An 18747-nucleotide genomic window follows, 5' to 3' on the forward strand; every position below is an offset into this window, starting at 1 on the left:
AGTTTTTCACTAGACGTAAATACACAACATTGGAGCGTGAAACAAGGTGGGTCTTACTGTAGCTGTGACCCGTCTGATATCTTGTTGACTGGTTGGCCTGACACATGCACCGATATAGTCGTGATAAATGCAAATACACGTGGCACCCGTATACATTATCTGAGTAATGAAACTCGTGACCGTAAAAGCCTCACAGTGATTTTTTGGATGGGCTCAGAGGAGTGTATTTATAAATGGCAAGCCCACCCAGCCTGGCGTGCTTCAGATGCTTTGGGTGTTACCAGAACTGGCACTATGAAAAGCAAGCGGCATTCCTAAAGCTATCAGAGGAAAAGAGACAGCTTAACAACTAGATTTTGGGGTCTCCGATAGTTAAAAACATCGGGTATCATGTATTAGATGGAGAAATTCATCATTTAATTCTAATCAGCACGAGTAATGTTTACTTTTTAGTGGAAACAGTCGCAGAATTTGAAGGGACTGGGTGTGTCTGCACTGTTGACCGCTGTGAGTACATATCAGGTCACAAGGCCAAGACCTTCCTCTTTAGCATGTCCAGAAAAATAACTGCCCACTCTCCCTGTCGCATGCTCGCTCCTGCTCCCTCTCTCATTTCAAACACAAACACACACATTATCCGGATTTGGCTGCTCAAAGTTTCCACTCTTCTGTCTGCAGTTTCAAATAAAACATCCACTCCATTATTTTTAGTCTAGCAGTAGTTCATAAAAAGACACACAACAGCTTGAGGCTTCAAAACTTCAAAACTATTTTTGAACAGAGAGAACACAAAGTAGAATGCTTTGGTGTGATTGAACAGTGCTCTGAAAGATCAGTGTCTTTTAAGACAAAGATCTAAAGTGTCATCTTAATCCTATTAGAAAGAACGTCAGATATGGTATCCTTTAATTTATCTGGATTGTTGCTTGTTTTTAAATTAATTTAAATTATTTTAATTGTTTCTCTTTATATTCTTTTATGTATTTTTAATGCTTCTTCCACTCCCTGCTTTTATTTTATGTAAAGCACTTTTAATTGTTTTGTACATGAAATGTGCTATACAAATAAATTTGATTTGATTTGATTTGATTTGATTTTGATTGTATAAAACATCTATCAAAATAGTAACTATTTGTTATGCATATAGTTTGCGGTGGCAGGTATGTCAGAATCACTGAGATTATACGTGGTAACTTTTTACTTTGGAGACACTGCCATTCTCAAATATGGCCTGTGTGCTACATAAACTGAACTAACCAACGTTTTGTATTGATATCAAGCATGATATCGAGTAGACCTAAATGCCAAATGCACAGTAAGAATCGCAATTTGATAACTGACACTGAAAATGTGAATGAGCACATTAAAAACCTGCTTAATAAACTCCTCAGGTGTTGCTATAATTAGTGTTCCATGAAGCTTTACTTAAAAGGCTGAGGTAAGAGTCCTCGAGCCAAAGGAAAGCAGTAAAGACAAACATCTTATGTTTCTTCACTAAAACATAGCTACAGAAGGTTTAGAAGGACAACAGGAGAAAAAGAGTCAAAGTTGTAAAGTATATCGGAAAATTCTCAGAGGCTTTGTCAGTTACCTTGCATTCCTCCATTTTGGACCAATAAGAGTCAAAGGCGATAGAGATTAAGATTAGATTTATTGTCATGCATACACATGAAATGTGTCCTCTGCTTTTAACCCATCCAGGTTGGCACCTGTTTGACACACATGCACAGGTCACACACTCAGAGACAGATGCCAACCTGGAGCAGTGGGCTGCCATGAAGCGCCCAGGGAGCATGTGGGGTACGGTGCCTTGCTCAAGGGCACCTCAGCCGTGACAAGGAGGTGGATTGACACCCCTCCAGCTATCAGTTCCACCAATCTTCTTTTTTTTTATTTTGAGTGGCAAGAGTGGGAATTGAACCGCCAACCTTCCGGTTATTGGACAGACTCTAACCACTGAGCCACGGCCGCCCAGGTGCTGCAGCGATGTACAGTATGAGTAATAGAATGGGTTGTATATACGCTTCAGCACATACATTCTCTTCTAGTAGACAGTCAGAAAAGATTATCAGCATATAAGTGCGTATAATATGGACTCTTTAAAAATTCACACAAAAGTTATGCACTCTCCTGTGCACCTGTTTCAGCTCTCAAACTCTGCCTGCAGTGGGTTCAAATTTATATTGAAACTGCATTTAATATACACAAGTAAATATTAGGTTTCTGTCCATATAAAGCAGGAACTAGACACATTTGACTAATATTATTGAAAAAGTATGAAACGCTACTGTATGTAAAGATTATTGGTGATGCAGCGTCGAATAAAGTTTTGGCTGAATTCCTAAAGCTTCAACTACAGTCCAGGAAACATCACATCTGTGTATAACTGTGCCGACATAAGGAAAGACATGTCAGTAACACACTGTGTATGGAAACCTTGTGACTTCCTTTTTCCAGTTCATATCCTCAGTTGTGGAATTTACGGTATCAGGCCATAGAGTCACTAAATTAGATCTGAGGAAACATACTTTTGAACTTGATTTGAACTGCAACAGCAAGTATGGGTCACAAGTTCAATATAATGAAGGCCAAGAACATGAAATAACTGATGGAGTAAGTTCATTTATGATTTAACTGTTACCTAACTGGATGAAAGACATTGTAGGATTACAAGAGATCACTGACATGTGGGGCACATATTCCATGTTCTTCCATAGAGAAGACTTTAAAAACATCTGCAAATAAAGAGATGCTGCTTTTTATCTTATTTATAGTCAAGAGTATTAGATGCAAGCTTGTACTCCTGTGGATTCCCAAAGAACAGATAAATAATCTAATTCCAGGGAACAGAGAAATTCCAACTGCAAACATGAATGTTTATTAGCATCATGTGAATCAGGGTTTTAAAACAATGTGAGTCTTTGTGGGAAAGTAGTCCCGTTGGGTGAGCTGTTGACCTGTGTGCCGCTAATTAGATCCAGGTAATTCCCATCCAACCTGAGTCTGTCTTATATGTTCGTACCTCGCAATCCTTTCCCTTTACCACATAACATTAAGTCTACTGCCGAAACCTTCAGATAACAAAAGTCACGCTGAAAATGGTTGAAAAACTGCATTAAACAAAAGGTGCAATGTTCCATATATCCTCACAAAAGTGAGAACTCAGAATAATGTGTCATGGGATAAAATGTACTGATTTCCTTCACAGGATCAACATTTCTTTAGCAATCTTTTTGTTCACTTCGGCACAGCCGCTTTACCTCATATCCTGCCGCACTCTTATCGTCTCTCAACATTTTCACCCTTACTTTCCACTTTTTGCCTCTCCCTCCAAAAACACAAGGTCTGTCACACAGCTGTCTTCTGCTCTCTGTTTCCTTCCCTGATCCCAGCAGTTCCTCCAGAGAGGAAAAGGTCGGAAAAGCTCCTACAGCCTCATCCTGCCCCTAAAGTTCATAGAAGCCACTCCTTCAGGATTTCGGTGAGCAGACAGGGGGAGGGAGAAAAATGTTGTAAATCTTCATTGCATAATAGCTGCTTCATTCAAGTGTAATGACTGTGTGGGCAGGCAGAAATGACTGTGCACTGACATGCTGATTTGCTGTAAGTAGGTTTTATGCAGAATCACGCACAGTCAGTTTTATGGTGGTATGATATCAATTTGCAAGGTGGGAGAGCTCTGGCTACATTTTCTGGCAGACACAAGGGAGTTTGGATAGGTGAGACAGTTTAACTGTGGATGCAACACATAGCCGCTCTTTGTATGTCGTGGCAGACAGGGGGCACCGGGCTGCAATGCTGACTCCTCTGTGCCCACTACACAATGGGAGTCAGGGTTGCAGGAAGTCATGGTTTCGAAACTACACCAAATAAACAGTGCAGCAGCTCTGCCTCCAGGAAAGCAAATCGCTGTGCAACAGTACCCCAGTCTGCAGGCCTTCTAAGGACAAGACAATATGATGTGATTTATTTCCTTTGTGGCTGCTGAGATTGTGTTTCAGAGCCAGTTGAGAGCAGGACTGCTGAGTACACAGACCACTCAGCCCCTCTGTCTGCTTCTGAACAGTCAGATACTAAGTGAGGCACTGTGATTTGTAAATACATTTGTATGTGTGTGTATCTATATGGGGAGGTAAATGAAAACAGTGAGCTGGGCAGCTTCCTGCTGTTTATATTCCTGCGCATGATGGATGCTATACAGAAATATTTCATATGAGCACTGTACAGAATCAGCAAAAGTCATTTTTCGTTTCCTTTGTTGTTCCATGCACACATGCAGGTTCGCTACAGTTCATCGATTCTTTTCCCGAAAAGCCAAAATTACAACAAAATCTGTCAGTCTGTGAAATATATCATACATTTTAGAATCCTGTTACCAGTTTATGAACTGGAAACATTTTATAAATCCACTCTCCTCAGTCTATGTTTGACCAACATATACCAACCAAACACTCTCCAGTCTGCTTCCTAAAATCTGATCAAGCAAATTAGGTAGTTGTTCCAAGGGTTTTCCTCATAGTCCTGCTTATCTTATCTTTGAATACTTTGTCAGTGACTGGCATTACCCTCTGCTAGCAGCACTTTAAACTACAATGTTGGGATCATTAATCTACTTCAGTCAAAACGGTTTCATACAGTATCTCTAGCTAGAAAGGAGATACAATACACAAATTCTACAACTCTAAATACTTCAAAAGCTGAATAACATCTGATTTTTGCTGAATGCTTCTGTATGACTTCTGCTCTAAATGACTGAAAATTAGCATTTACATATATATTAATCCCCTTTGTTATGAATCTTGTAACTAATATTTGGTGCAGCCAGTTAGCTTTAGAAGTCACATGAGTTGTTCAATTAAGTTCACCTCTCGGCGATCTAAGTGTCATATGATCTTGATGATGGATGATATTAAATGCAGGCATATTCTTGAGAAAAAAACCTGTTTCAGTCTTCCGGAGAATTGAGACTGTAACAGAGGTTCACCCACATACTGCTAAAGCAAAACACAAGTGGTTTTGTGGAAAACCCTTAAATAATTTCAAACGGTCTCATCAAAGCCCGGAATTCAAATCAGTTAGAAAATCTGTGGTCTGACTTGAAGATTAACAGAACCCATCCAGCCTGAATGAGCTGGAGCAGCTTTGCTTTGAGGATTGGGCAAAATTACCAGTGGTTAGATTGTCCACATTTATAGAGACTAACACCAAGAGACTTGCAGTTGAAATTGGCTGTGCACTTTCAAAGTGGTTGGCATGATGAGTTGATCAAATAATACAAATATAAATTCCCTGAATACCATTTGAATTCCAGGATTTACTGCAACAAACCACATCAAATGTCAGTCAGGATGAATACTTTTGCATACGATCAACCATTGGCATCATTTGACAATATAAGAGTACCATGTATGTACAATACTAACAAAGCTGAATGATGGCTGTGCTTGACGGTATGCAGCTGTCTGGGGTAGAGTTTAATGATATTTTCCAATAAGCAAATTCTCATCCTGACAGCAGCTTGGGCCAGGATCAATTATGTAGGCATCTAATGTCCATGCTGTGTAACTGAGAGGATGAGGAGGAACGAGGCCATAAAACACTAAAGCCTTTGGCTTCTCACGCAGATTGGGAGCAACCATGTAGTGTGGTACAATGCCTTGGGTGGTCGCCTGTAACACTGCATGAACAAAACTGTGTTCAACAACTGTGTGTTTACCACAGCAGCTTGTTTTAATTACATGAGAATTGGTAGCACTCGCACAGACGATTCAAGGCAGAACAAAGAGAAACAGAGAAAATGGTTTGGCACTGCTGAATAAAAAGGGATATTAGAAATTCTTCAGTTTCAGTTTGGGGCTCAGCTTGTATGTAAAGTATGTGAGGGTGTAATAAAAAAAAATGTCATAAAGCAGGTCATCTGAAAGAAAAATGAAGAAAGCCTCAGGTTGCGTTTTTCTGCACAATACTGCAGCAGCATAGGTGCAGGTCTCCTTTATTCCCTGATACTGACTTCTGGACCCAGTGTAACAGGTCTGACCTTTCTTTTGACCTCACTTTTGCTGACTTTAGCTCCTCCCATTAAGGTTCATTGTGCATTCCCAGCTGCTGCAACCCGTCTTTTCTGCAACCATAAGATGAGACTATGGTTACCACAGATCCACCAGAGCCATGAAAGGGGCTAACTCAAGGCATGTCACGTGGCACATACACCTGACATAGAATCATGTGCATGTACACATCCTAAAATAGACACATAATTACAGTGAGGATGGACTCTAAAAAGAGACAATATTATAATTGGAGTCGGGGATTTGAATGAGGCTGAAAAAGTAACCGCTTGGAATTCTGTTGAGACATTTTTACAGATCAGCTCTCTGTGTGGTGCCCATATTGGGAACCACATGCCGACTCCATTTATTATGTTTTGGCACCCGTAGTGAAAGTGTGCCATGTTTGTGACCCACAGTTTGATTGTGATCCCATGGTACATTGCTAATAAAAAAGGTGGGAAAGGCTAAATTTCGTCCAGCAAAACTAAGATTTCCCACTTCATCACATTTACGAGTGTAAATCTGCCAGAGAAGAATTTCACTGAAGTTCGCTGAACACATTGACAATAGCTGCATTCTACTTCAGTCCAAATTTAGGACAAGGGGAACAATTTGAAAGCTTGTAAGAAGCTGTCAACCAGATGCCTCTGGCATTTCAGAGGGTGAGGGAGAGCAGAGGTTGGAAAATGCCTCTGAACAAAAAAGCCATGGTTTAAAATGTCTTTCTCCGCCTTGTAGTGGTGAATCTGATTCTTCCTTGGCCTTTTGTTTGGCACGAGTGAGCGATAAGAAAAGAATTCAGGGTCAGTACGCATATAAGATTATAACATGCTTCAACTGAAAAAAAAACCCACCAATGATGCTCACACTCACCCATAGGGTCAATTTAGAGTCCCCAGTCAACCTAACATGCATGTTTTTTGGCAGTGGGAGGAAGCCGGAGTACCCGCAGAGAACCCACGCATATACAGGGAGAACATGCAAACTCCACACAGAAAGGCCCCAGACAGGATTCGAACCAGAAACACTCTTTAAGAACAATCCTCCGAGTGTAATTAAAACTAGCAGCGGGTTTTCACTGCAACAGTGCACGATCCTCAGCCCAACATGAGTACATGCCTTTGGATTCACCCCATATCTTACACGATGCACTGATGACTTTTAGCAGTACGCAAAGAGAACGTACAACCAGGGAATTGTGTGGTCACAGCTGTGTATATATTGAGTGCATGTCTACTCTAGAGCTTGTGTCATAGCTTTCTGTTTTTCCCCTTTCTTTATGTGCTATATAGGTTTTTGTACATTCGTACAAAAATCCCCAAGATGAACCGCTTCCGAACTGCCTGAAGTACCTAGTTCGGAGTTGAGACTTTTCTTCTTTTACCTAATGATGTTACAATTAAATACATTTAGTATAATGTCTGCCTTGCTGATACTCTGAAGAAATCTGAAGATTTCAGAAGAGGAATGAACAGTTGTCTTGCATTCCTCCATTTTGGACCAAGAGGTGCTGCAGCGATGTACAGTATGAGGAATAGAATGGGTTGTATACACGCTTCAGCACATAAATTCTCTTCTAGTAGACATTCAGAAAAAATTATCAGCATATAGGAGCATAAAATATGGCCTCTTTAAAAATTCCCACAAAAGTTATGCACTCTCCTGTGCACCTGTTTCAGCTCTCAAACTCTGCCTGCAGTGGGTTCAAATTTATATTGAAACTGCATTTAATATACACAAGTAAATATTAGGTTTCTATCCATAGTTTTTAAATGAAAGCATTACCAAAACCTTTGTATGAACAATTATGCCACAGAAGGGGGGGGCTGTTTGAGTGGCAGATACAGAATCAGAGCCCAGGAGACCCAGTTCCCCTTCCAACCATTTTTCCCAGCTGTGCACAGTCTCCCATCAACACTGAGAGGCACCTCTTTGCGCATGGGACACAGGCCACGAAAAGGCCACAAATAGAACTGTAGTAAATGGAAGATCTTAAAAGTGAGTGACTGAAGGAAATGAAATGTGGAGGAATACAGAAATAAAAGGCAACTCTGAATTTAAGATGCAGCCAGGAACTTCCTCAATTCCTTTCTGTCTTTTTGTTGTCCTCTTGGCAAAAGGACTGATGCATCATGCAGTTTGCACACCAGCTGGCCACATGCTTAACATCTCACACTCTCACTCCTATGTGACACCAGCCTGAGAAATGCCGAGTTCTTTGTCACTCATTAAAGCACAAGATACTCCCTCTGACCATTAGTTCCATGATTGTGAGTCACTCTAAAGTCATCTGAGATTTCCAACATTCATATTTCCTTTCTATCATGCCTACATGACAAGCATGAGCTGCTTTTTTCCTAATTTGGGGAGGTGATCTGAGTGTTCGAGAAAAACACATGCCGAGGGGGAATAATTCAACTCCTGAGTCAGCATGGAAACATTAGGCTTCTTTCCCCTTTTTGACACACATTTAGCCAAAAATAACTAGAATTACAACCACTTGTCCGATTGTTACCTTAAAGCACACTGTTTAACCCAGTTTATAGATGCAAGAGCTGCGTTAAAGGTTGCACATCAGCAAAGGTGTTAATTAAAAGCATCATTCCGCCTCTGTGTGCAGTTGAGACAGGCTGCTGCCATAAGATGCAGATGACTCATATTTTCCAACACAGCGAGAGATTCAAAACATGAAGCACCCATTACAGCGGTCCTCATTGCTTTCCAAGTTAGAAGCACACTTCATTGTGGCTGACCAGCAGAGGTGCTGTCCTGCTGAAAATGATGAGACAAAAAGCTTCACAGAAAGAGATTTCATACACTGATTGTGTGAATAAATTGGGCCAGTTAGTACAAACTGAGTACCCTAAACTGTACCATGTATAGAGCAGACTATATGCACAGAACCACAAGCATCTTCATGTTTTATGACAATATGACAGGCAGAGAGTCTGTTTATCCTCTGCGAGCCTCCCCTCTCTGTCCTGCCCTGTCCTGCCCTGTCCTGCCCTGTCCTGCCCTGGCATACTCTCTCCTCCGCTCTGCTGCACGCCACAGTGTGGCTCCAGTGGAATGTGATGACAATGGACTGGACAAAGCTCTGCATTCATGGCCTCGCGTCCTACTCTGGAAGTCTGCGTCTGGGAGCCTTGATCACAGAGTGGGCCAAAGTCCATCCACCCCTTGCCTGTCCTGTCAGACATGCATTGACCTCCCCTGCACCGACACGTCAGCTACACACAAGTTCATGTTGCAAATAAAACTGATGCTACTCTATCAAATCCAGCAACAAACACTGACCTGAACATTCAAAAGAATCTGGGATGGTGCTAGTTACCTGAAATGACGAGTGGAAAGTGTTGAAGAAGTAGAATTTGACTTAAACACTAGCAGCCCAGCATCCAAATACTGAATGGCTCCGTGGACAATTTCAAACAAGAAATGCAAAGACCAAAACGAATTAAAAAAAAACTTTAAGAAAGTGTGTTGTTACTGTATATGGCAACATCAATTCAAGCATTCTCTGTTGCCTGACTGTCTGTCGATCTCTGCTACCTCTGCCTGAGTATCTAATAGCCTACAACATCCATTTGCCTGCTTTGTGCAGGTAATATAATGGAGCCCGCAGAGCACTCTGTGCCTTAGGGGCTATTCCACAAAACTTACAGACAATCAAGTACAAATACCATGCATGCAACACCACACAGACATGCACATGGCATGCAAGTATCTTAATGGCTTCATACTGCTTCATCATGAACTATACATTCTAATATATGTACACACATACATGGATTTAGCTCTATTTGAAAAACTCATCCGCTGATACTCAATATCTCATTCCTCTGTATGACACAGCTCCATCGTTCTTTAGAGACTATTAAAAGCACATCAGTAAGATATACTGTTGGGTGAGTGGGTGACAGGTTTCTTCATTACCATAAACACTGGCACTGTACTTTGTTTTGAAGCATTACGACACACATGCAGTATACTACATAGGTCTGAGAATTAAACTATTTGCCAAAAAATTGTTCTTATTATTAAACAAAAAGAACATTTTTAAGCCACACTTAGTAAAGAGCAAGAACAAATAGCAGCCATGAACAGACAACTGCTGATGACCCAAGATGACCCAAGGTGGCTCCTGTGATTTTTCCATCTGGATGCTCCATCACCTCAGCGGGGGATCTCTAATTCTGTCGTCAGATTTAACGGTTCATTTCCTCTCCTGTGTTATGTTCCAGGTGTGGCCACCCCCCTCACTGATAACTCCATTTACAATTCATGAGAGGAAACTGACGCCGTCATAATAATGGCCTCTATAGTCAAGCACTGATCAAACAAGAGCTGGAAGTCTGGTTTGTCAGTTTAACTGTCAGAGCAAGCAAAGCCTGCTGGGAGTACTGATAATCACTCAAAAAGAGGAAGGTGTGCTCTGACCAGAGCGCTGGAAGTACAGCAACTCCTGGAGTAGTTCTCTACTGTTACAGACAGCACAGCAGAAGCTTTTAAATGGGAGGAGAAGCCTGTCTAACTGTAATTCGTATATTAAGAAAACACCACTCTGTTGTTAACAGTATCATGTAACTTAGTTACGTATGCTGATTTGGCAGTACGTAATGTAGATGTGGGACAAAGAGGAGGCTGCCTGAGATTTGATGGAGATGGCCTGAACTGTTCATCTTAAAATAGTGATTTTGAAGATATTGTATGTTTAAATGTGAGGCACACTGGATGTATTTAGTATTTAGAACTTTAATATCTATATGACCAAGGAAAAAAAAACAAATCATCATCACCTGAGAATGGAGTTAATTTATTTAGTCTTTCCTGTCCAATCATGAACATTCTCATGTCTTATCCAAGCCAAAATGAGATAACTCCACAAGCCCAGCATGCCTTCCAAACCGCATGACTTGAATTACTGAAATTATAATACTCTCATTTTTATGTTTTCATTTAAAAAAAACCACAAAAGGAAATTGGCTCTAGTGACTTTCAGGCCAACATTCAATTTAAAAACTCTTTTTCAGGAGTAGTAATTCCTTTGGACACTGCAGTCTTCCCATCGGTGTCACTGTGCTCTAAGTGGAGTGGACAGCCTGCTTGCTCCCTCAGACATCTGTACCATGCAGTAATTCACAACAAACTGTCAGGAGCCAGAGAGCTTGGAGTATATATAGGCTCCTGTAATGTTCCGAGGCCTTTGGAGAGAACGAGAAGGAAACACTTTTCCAGCGGACACTCTCCAACCAGTGGAGGAATTTCATACGAGCGCTGTTTTTTTGTGCTTTTCTGGAGCTTATTTATAGTGGCTGAGGTCAGGGGAGCGGTGGCATGCGGGGCGGCCATCTGCAACATAGCCATGTTAAGTGATGCTACGGCCCACACGGGCGGAGTCAAACATATATCCAAACCTCCATGTTCATGACAATAGTAGCCTGATCATGAGCTGCAAAAAAGTGTGCCATTTTCAAACTGCTGCTAAGCCCTGAACTGTTAAACACTGGATACAGAGGACACCCACAGTGAACCCTCAGGCTAACACACAACCCTTATGGTGTCTTGTTTTTAGCATTTTTGGATGTTTAGTGTACAAGATTTTACTGTTTGTGTGAGTTTATGTCAGATAAGATGAGTCATTGGCCTCAGGGGTTGTCTTTCACAGCCCCATGACTTCTTGATGAAGGCTCATAGTGTCCTGTTCATGTTGCAGAATATGTTTAAGTTTATGCATTTGGCAGACGCTTTTATCCAAAGCGACTTACAGGTAGGCAGGTAGGGTAAGGGGGTCTTGCCTAAGAACTCCTACTGGAGGTAGTACCTTTCATTATATTCTGAGGGGGTAGGACTGGACAGATGGACACATATATATATATATATATATATGTATATATATATATATATATATATATATATGTATATATATATATATATATATATATATATATATATATATATATATATATATATATATATATATTTAAAGAGAGAGTATATATATATATGTATTCATACATACATATACACAGTTCAGTGATAAAGAACAACCAACGGAGTAACTCCTGACAACAGCGTTGCATGCCTGTGTCGTGGAAACTAGGATATCATCTGTCCAGCCCTACCCCCTCAGAACTGATTAGTGTAAATGATCCTCGTTTGCAGTGGTACGTAACACAACACAGATTATTATTCTGTGCTACAGGGGTTTCTGTACACTCTTCCTATGACATGAATCTTTAAACAGGAGACTGTAATCCATACAAAGAGCCTGGTTCTCAGGGTGACAGCGAGCTACCTGATGCGATTTGGAGGCCAACTAAACTCCAGTAATTCACAGACAAAGCTCAGATTTCTTACCTTTTGAGAAGGATTTTTTAAGATAAATTGCCTGACTGAAATAGAAATTTAAACACAAAATTATATTTCAAATTCATGCTCCATTGAGGGATGTTTTAAGGACATCTATTGAGGAAAACAATGATAAGGAAAGCAGCCTCATGTTTGGTGAACATATACACAAATTTACAGGATTGACAAAACAGAATTTCAATTATTTTAGTTTCTACTGCACTAAAAATGATCTTAATAAAATGTGGAGCCATAAAAAAGTGTATCAACAAATTCACATGTAATAAAAAAGACATTTACAAGCACAAACATCTTATTCATAACGCATTGACATTTTGTAATACCAATGTTTCAACAGTACAACAAAAAAAAGCACCTGGTCGTCATTAATCTGAAAATCATTGGCACGGTGTTGCAGTAACCTATAGCAACTGCTTCTGTGTCAACAGTAATCTTGGACAGCTCATGCAGTCCAGGACAGTGCAACACCATTGGCTGGTTGAATGAATGACTTGCAAACTTGTTTATCTATTATGCATGTCAGTTCACCTTTACTGTGTTCTTGGGCTCATTCTCAGGTAAACACTGCTGAGAGGTATCCACTCACAAGGAACTTAAACAAAGGACAAGCTCTCAGTGTGGTAAGTCATTTATTTGTGTTAATTTAATTTTGATTATTTTACACACCCTTAATATTAGTATGCTTTATTAACCTGGAAGTGTGAACTTTTCAATATCATCTTAAACTCAAGATCCACTTATCTAAATGTCCTCAATGGGTAAAAATATAATAGCATATATGGGTTTTTCTCATATGGGCTGCTGTAAATATTGCAACTGGAGTAAAATGTTTCTTTTTATTTCATTTGGACTAAAGAAAGCAGTGAGACTCTGAGGTAAATCAAAAATGGAGCTGATTGGATCCACTCTGACAACCACTTATGCTCGGCCAAAAACCAGTCACTTCCTCCCTGCCATTTCCACTATGGCATCCAGCTATCGCAACACCCAGCCAGCCATGGCCATGAATCCCAGTGCCAATATGTGGAGAACCAACAGCTATTACAAGAGCAGCAGCACTGTTCCATCCCCCTCTTCGATACAACGAGACAATTTCGATCTGGTTCGAGCCAAGACCGCGTTCTACCCCTCCAACAGGAGTGCACTGACCACCCGGTATACCCCTGACGACTGGTACAAGTCCAATCACAATAACTACCGAGAGTCTGAGTCTTCCCGTAAAAGTGCAGAGCGACTGAGGAAAGACACCATCAGGTTGATGCAGGATAAGGAGCAGCTCACCAGACGCACTCAAGAGCATACTAGCAAAAACATTGCCGAGAGGGTCAACGACATCGTCTTCTGGAAGTCTGAGCTGAGCCATGAAATTGACAACATGGTAACGGAAATATCGGCTCTTAGTGAGGTTAGGAGGAGGCTGGAGAGGGCCTTGGCTGAGACTGAGGGGCCCCTTCAGGTGAGGAACAAATGTAATGAGTATATTCAAAGTGTTTGCTACCATGAATATTTGTTTTCTGGTATATTTTTGCTTTCTTGAGGTATAGAGTTAGGGTTAAGGATTTTGCAGGAAATATTCACATTCATCATTCACATGTATGTCAAGTCTCAGAGTTCTATGGTTCCCCATTTTGTTGTTGCAACATTATCTTTTTAGAATGCATTAGAGCTTTTACTGGGTCAAACTCTTTATGAAGTCACCTTAGTACCCTGCTGGAGCACCTGTGGTCATTGGTGTCACCCAGGGTGCATCAACTTGATCTGGCTGAAGATCTGATGACATGAACACCTTGCTGGCCTAATATCATGTGGCAGGAAGCTTTCTTAGAGGCTTCTCCAGGCAACTGAAACTGGAGTATGCCCCGACACATTTCAACATAAACGCATACAGGGACATTAGTATACTTTACATAGTATACATAGTATACTTTTATACGATCTCCTCAAATGGTTCCTCGCCTGTGTAAGTGTCGCAAGAAATTTTGAATATTGAGCATGTTGGATATTGAGTGACTCCTAATTAAACACAATCATCTTAACTAGTCTGTCACTATTATTTCATCAATAGGTGTCTCAAGAGTGTTTGTACCACAGAGAGAAGCGGATGTCCATCGATTTGGTCCATGATGATGTAGAAAAAGACCTAATAAAGGTAAGTGTACTGCAGGAGTGAAAGTTTTACTTCTCATGCCAACCTGAGTGCAGAAATCCAAGTTATCACATGCTTTCTTCATGTGATAAAACAAGGAAGTAGAAGTTATAAAGTCATGTCAGGAGAGGATGAGGCGCCATCTGGACAAAGCCATCGCGCAGCTGGCGTAAGTCTTAAAAATGAAGTACGGATTTCTAAATACAATATTCTATCAAATGACTAAGTTGAAAAGTGTATTGATCTTTTCTTGGGGGGGGGGGGTTCATAGGTCAAACCGAGCAGCCCAGCATGAGTTGGAAAAAGACATCAGTGACAAAGTGACAGCGCAGAGGATAGATGACAGGTGTCACCATTTGAGGAACACATCAGATGGTATCGGCTACTACAGAGGGATTGACAGAATAGACCATTCGTGAGTATATGTTTAAGTAGTAACTGTTTAATCGAATGAAATCACATTGCTGCTAACAATTTTTTGCATTTGTTGAAATTAAGTTGGAACACTGTTTAGGGACTAGCGATGAAACTAGCTTAAACAGCATTACTGCCCCAACCTAATATAAAGCTAATCTGAAATATTCTATTCTAAAAACATTTGATATGCAATGTCAAGCAAGACAAATCTGATTAACTACCCTTGTGATATGATGAGATGGCAGAGTGAAACTAATCTGGAATCTACAGATGGTATAGCTAAGACAAACAAGAATAACAAACAAGATGAAGACACAAATATCATCTATCACTGAAAATATATGACCTTCCAGTGCAGTTGAGAATGATGGCTTACTTGATAATACATACATTAGAGCTGGATACAAAAGACAAAACATTAAATCAAGAGAAAATATATCTTGTGCGTCTTGTTTTTAACATGGAGAAAGTTATACAGTCAAAACACACTTTTGACACTTATTTTTGATTAATCTTAATGAAACTCATTTACATAAAATCTGATTTGTGGATAGTTTGGCACGCCTCACAGAAGGAGCAGACGGAGCATTTTGATAAGGGAGCATTTCAATCACAGGGGTAAAAATAAGAGCTATACCTAGAAGTTTAGACAGATGTCAAAGTGATAGAACAAATGGCTAGACGATGTCATTTGGTCAAAATAGCTGGAAATTATCTTAAAAAATCCTCTTCGTATACTGCATGATCCAAAACAGAGGGACTGTCTTAACATACTGTACCTTGAGGTAATTCTATTCCCTCTTGTTAGCGTCTCTCTACCGGACTCGTGGTCCAAGTTCACAGATGACAACATCCTGCAATCCCAGAGCGAAAGAGCTGCCTCCCACAAGCTAAGAGACGAGATAGAAATCTTGCTGAACACCACATCCAACGAGATGTGGAACCAGTTCAACAACGCCAACGTTGCCTTCACCAACCGCATATCAGAAACCGCTGATGCCAAGAACAGCCTACAGGCACACCTGGCTAAGGTTAACTTCTTCTTTATGAGTCTTATCGTGGTGGTGTAACAAAAACTGTTATACTATCCTGACCTGTGATGTCATGACCTACAATCCTACAAACTTTATTCCTTATTTTCAGATTTTTCATCAGAGTTGTGTGCCATGGTCATTTATCAATGAAAGATGGATTATCTTTAAAAAAAATTGGTTTCAAAGAGGTTTCACATGGATATCTGTTACAATAAAAGACCAAATTCATTCACCCAATTTTAGCCTCTGGTTAACTAAATTTGCCACGTATTGGGAGGAGGTCATGGGTTTGTGCTGTTCTATTTACTTTCATCAAAACAGTATCTATGCTGTACTGAGCATCATCTGCGAAAATAGTGAGCAGAAGGTGGGATGTAGAATCTTTACCATCTGCTATATGGCCTGTACGTAGTCTTGGTTTAAATACATGCTGAAAAACAGTTATGCCAAAAGAAAGTAATGATAATAGACTGCCCATTGCTTGCACTATTTTCTACACTAGATCCTGTTGTTCTCTCGTAATCAACGAGATTTACAGTCCGAGTCATCCATTTGGTGCCTTGAACACTGGCAGCAGCATTGATATGAGACACACCGTCTTTAATAAACTTATGTCCCTGTCAGCAGTAAGAAGTAGTGTTTAACTGGAATTAAATTACATCAAAAGGGTTTGGGCAGAGGAGGCCACTGAGCAGCACAGTGTTCAGCTGATCTGAAATCTGCTGTGTACTATTTTTTACTTCTAAAAAGATTTTCACCCTTCTCTGCATCCTTTAAGCTTTTCCTGCTTTCGGGATCTACAGTACATAGTTAACAAGTTATCTGCAAGATTGAGACAAACAGCTGTTGGACTTAGAAACTGCTTAAGTACAGCCATTTCTTTTGCCTTTTTTTCAACTAGACTCTGCAGGAGATGTTCCAAACTGAGATGCTGATTGAGTCACTGAAAAAAGCCATCAGAGACAAGGAGTGCCCACTGAAAGTGGCCCAGACTCGACTGGAGGAGAGGACTCGCAGGCCTAACGTAGAACTCTGTAGGGACAACCCATACCACAGGTAGTTGGTCGGCCCAGTCTCCGCTCTGATAACTTTAACAGCTCAAATAGAGGGCAAATGGACTTGTTTTTTTCTGGTTCTTGAAGATGTTTCGCTTCTTATCTGAGAGGTTTTCTAAATTGTAGAGAGTTACTGAAGTTTGTGACTGACCCACCTGTCAATGAAGTTAGTTATGAGAGGATGTCAAAGAGACTTGCAGAGACAACACAGACGCATTCCCAACAGCATACAGCTCAGTTTCATTCTGGGGGGTTTTAACCACCTAACTAGTTCCACTGCCGTTTCGGAGCCAGTGCTTAACTTCAAAACAGTTCTTTCGGTTTTGACTACCAATATTCAGCGACAGAAATGTACAGTAGATGAAAAGTAAATGAAAATACAAAGCGGCATAGCAGTCCCTAACCCTGAGCAGCATGAGGTAAGCAAAATAAATTCTGATTGACGGATAACACTCCCAGATGGGGCATGAACCCAGGTCAACTTAGTGAAAGTCCTGTATGCAGACTGTGCAACTACCACCGCCCATACACATGTTGATGTGAGACTGTGATGCTATAATAAAACAGGTGTCCATAAATATATTGTTCTTTTTGACACATTTTCCCTAAAAGCTATGAGAGAATAACTGTTGAAGCTAACACTTATATATGAGAAGAAAAATCAGTTTGAATGCAGGAGGTTGGACTTTGACAAAAGTGGTTAAGAATATATTCTTTGATGAAAAAACTATTTCTAGGTACAATTCTATGCACTCGTTTGTGGACAAGACTAACATTTCCAAACTGAATAACTATGTTAATTCAATTCCATGTCAAGCAAAAAACAGTTTCACCTGCTCAGAAACCTACGTTACACTTATCCAGTGACTCATAAGCGCGTTGCAATTCTTCTAGCAGAGTGAAAGGAATCAACAGTAAGCTGCTTCTCTTTGTCTTCGATTGTTCAGACTGGTGGGTGAGGTAAGGGAGATTGAGGATACCATCCATAAACTTCAGGAGAGGCTGATGGAGGCGGAGAACACTCTGCAGACTCTGGTGAAGACCAAAGTTACCCTGGACCATGACCTGTCCATCAAAGCCAACTCTCTCTTCTTGGACCAGGAGAGGTGCATGACCATGCGCAAGAGCTTCCCCAGCATGCCCCGTCTGGTGGGCTACACCTAAACCAGACCTCTGAAAACAGAGCCTCAGAAGGCCATTATACACAGTTAAGATCAACATATTTCATAAAAGAAGTTCAATTTGATTTATAGTGAATCTTTATTTGACCAGTGGGCTTCTTTGGGGAGGATATGTGAAAAAATGACGACAAGAGATTGAGCTAGAATAGGAATTGAAGAAAAAGGATTTGTACTTGTATGGTTGTTGGATCTTTTTCCTCTGAGAATGCAGTGTTCAAAGTGTCTTTGACTTTGAAACTGTTCCTTCTGATATAACATTTTCTATCTGGAGGGAACAACGTGGCAGCATTTGGCCTTCCAACAAGACATTCTGGAGTGGCCCAGAACACATTTATGTCCTGAATAAAGAATCTGTGGAGGGATCTTAAGATAAGAGTGATGGAGAGGAAGGCTTCTGACTTCAAAGAGAAGAGTTTAAAAAATGATGCTTGCAATTATAGGAATTGGAGTTTTGTATGTATTTTCCATACAAAAGAAACCTATTGGTCAAAA

General features: G+C 40.5%; 2 protein-coding genes across 2 annotated transcripts in view; both read left to right on the forward strand.

Moving 5' to 3' along the window:
- Window positions 1–18747, forward strand: part of cdc42ep4b (CDC42 effector protein (Rho GTPase binding) 4b) — a 204635-nt gene that overhangs the window by 33662 nt on the left and 152226 nt on the right. The window lies entirely within an intron of this gene.
- tekt3 (tektin 3) lies at window positions 13308–18238 on the forward strand. The gene is made up of 7 exons (XM_075457781.1): window positions 13308–13878; window positions 14488–14571; window positions 14667–14737; window positions 14840–14983; window positions 15794–16016; window positions 16921–17075; window positions 18022–18238. Exons 1-7 carry the CDS (start codon window positions 13309–13311, stop codon window positions 18236–18238), a joined length of 1464 nt encoding a protein of 487 aa, XP_075313896.1. The 5' UTR covers window position 13308.

The sequence above is a fragment of the Odontesthes bonariensis genome, chromosome 23, assembly GCF_027942865.1.
Source record: "Odontesthes bonariensis isolate fOdoBon6 chromosome 23, fOdoBon6.hap1, whole genome shotgun sequence".
NCBI lineage: Eukaryota > Metazoa > Chordata > Actinopteri > Atheriniformes > Atherinopsidae > Odontesthes > Odontesthes bonariensis.

Excerpts from the sequence above, each read along its gene's own strand:
- tekt3 (XM_075457781.1), top strand. The coding sequence starts at position 13,309 with ATGGAGCTGATTGGATCCACTCTGACAACCACTTATGCTCGGCCAAAA. Across the intron at positions 13,879-14,487 it reads AGACTGAGGGGCCCCTTCAG|GTGTCTCAAGAGTGTTTGTA; the intron begins GTGAGGAACAAA and ends TTTCATCAATAG. Across the intron at positions 14,738-14,839 it reads AAAGCCATCGCGCAGCTGGC|GTCAAACCGAGCAGCCCAGC; the intron begins GTAAGTCTTAAA and ends GGGGGTTCATAG.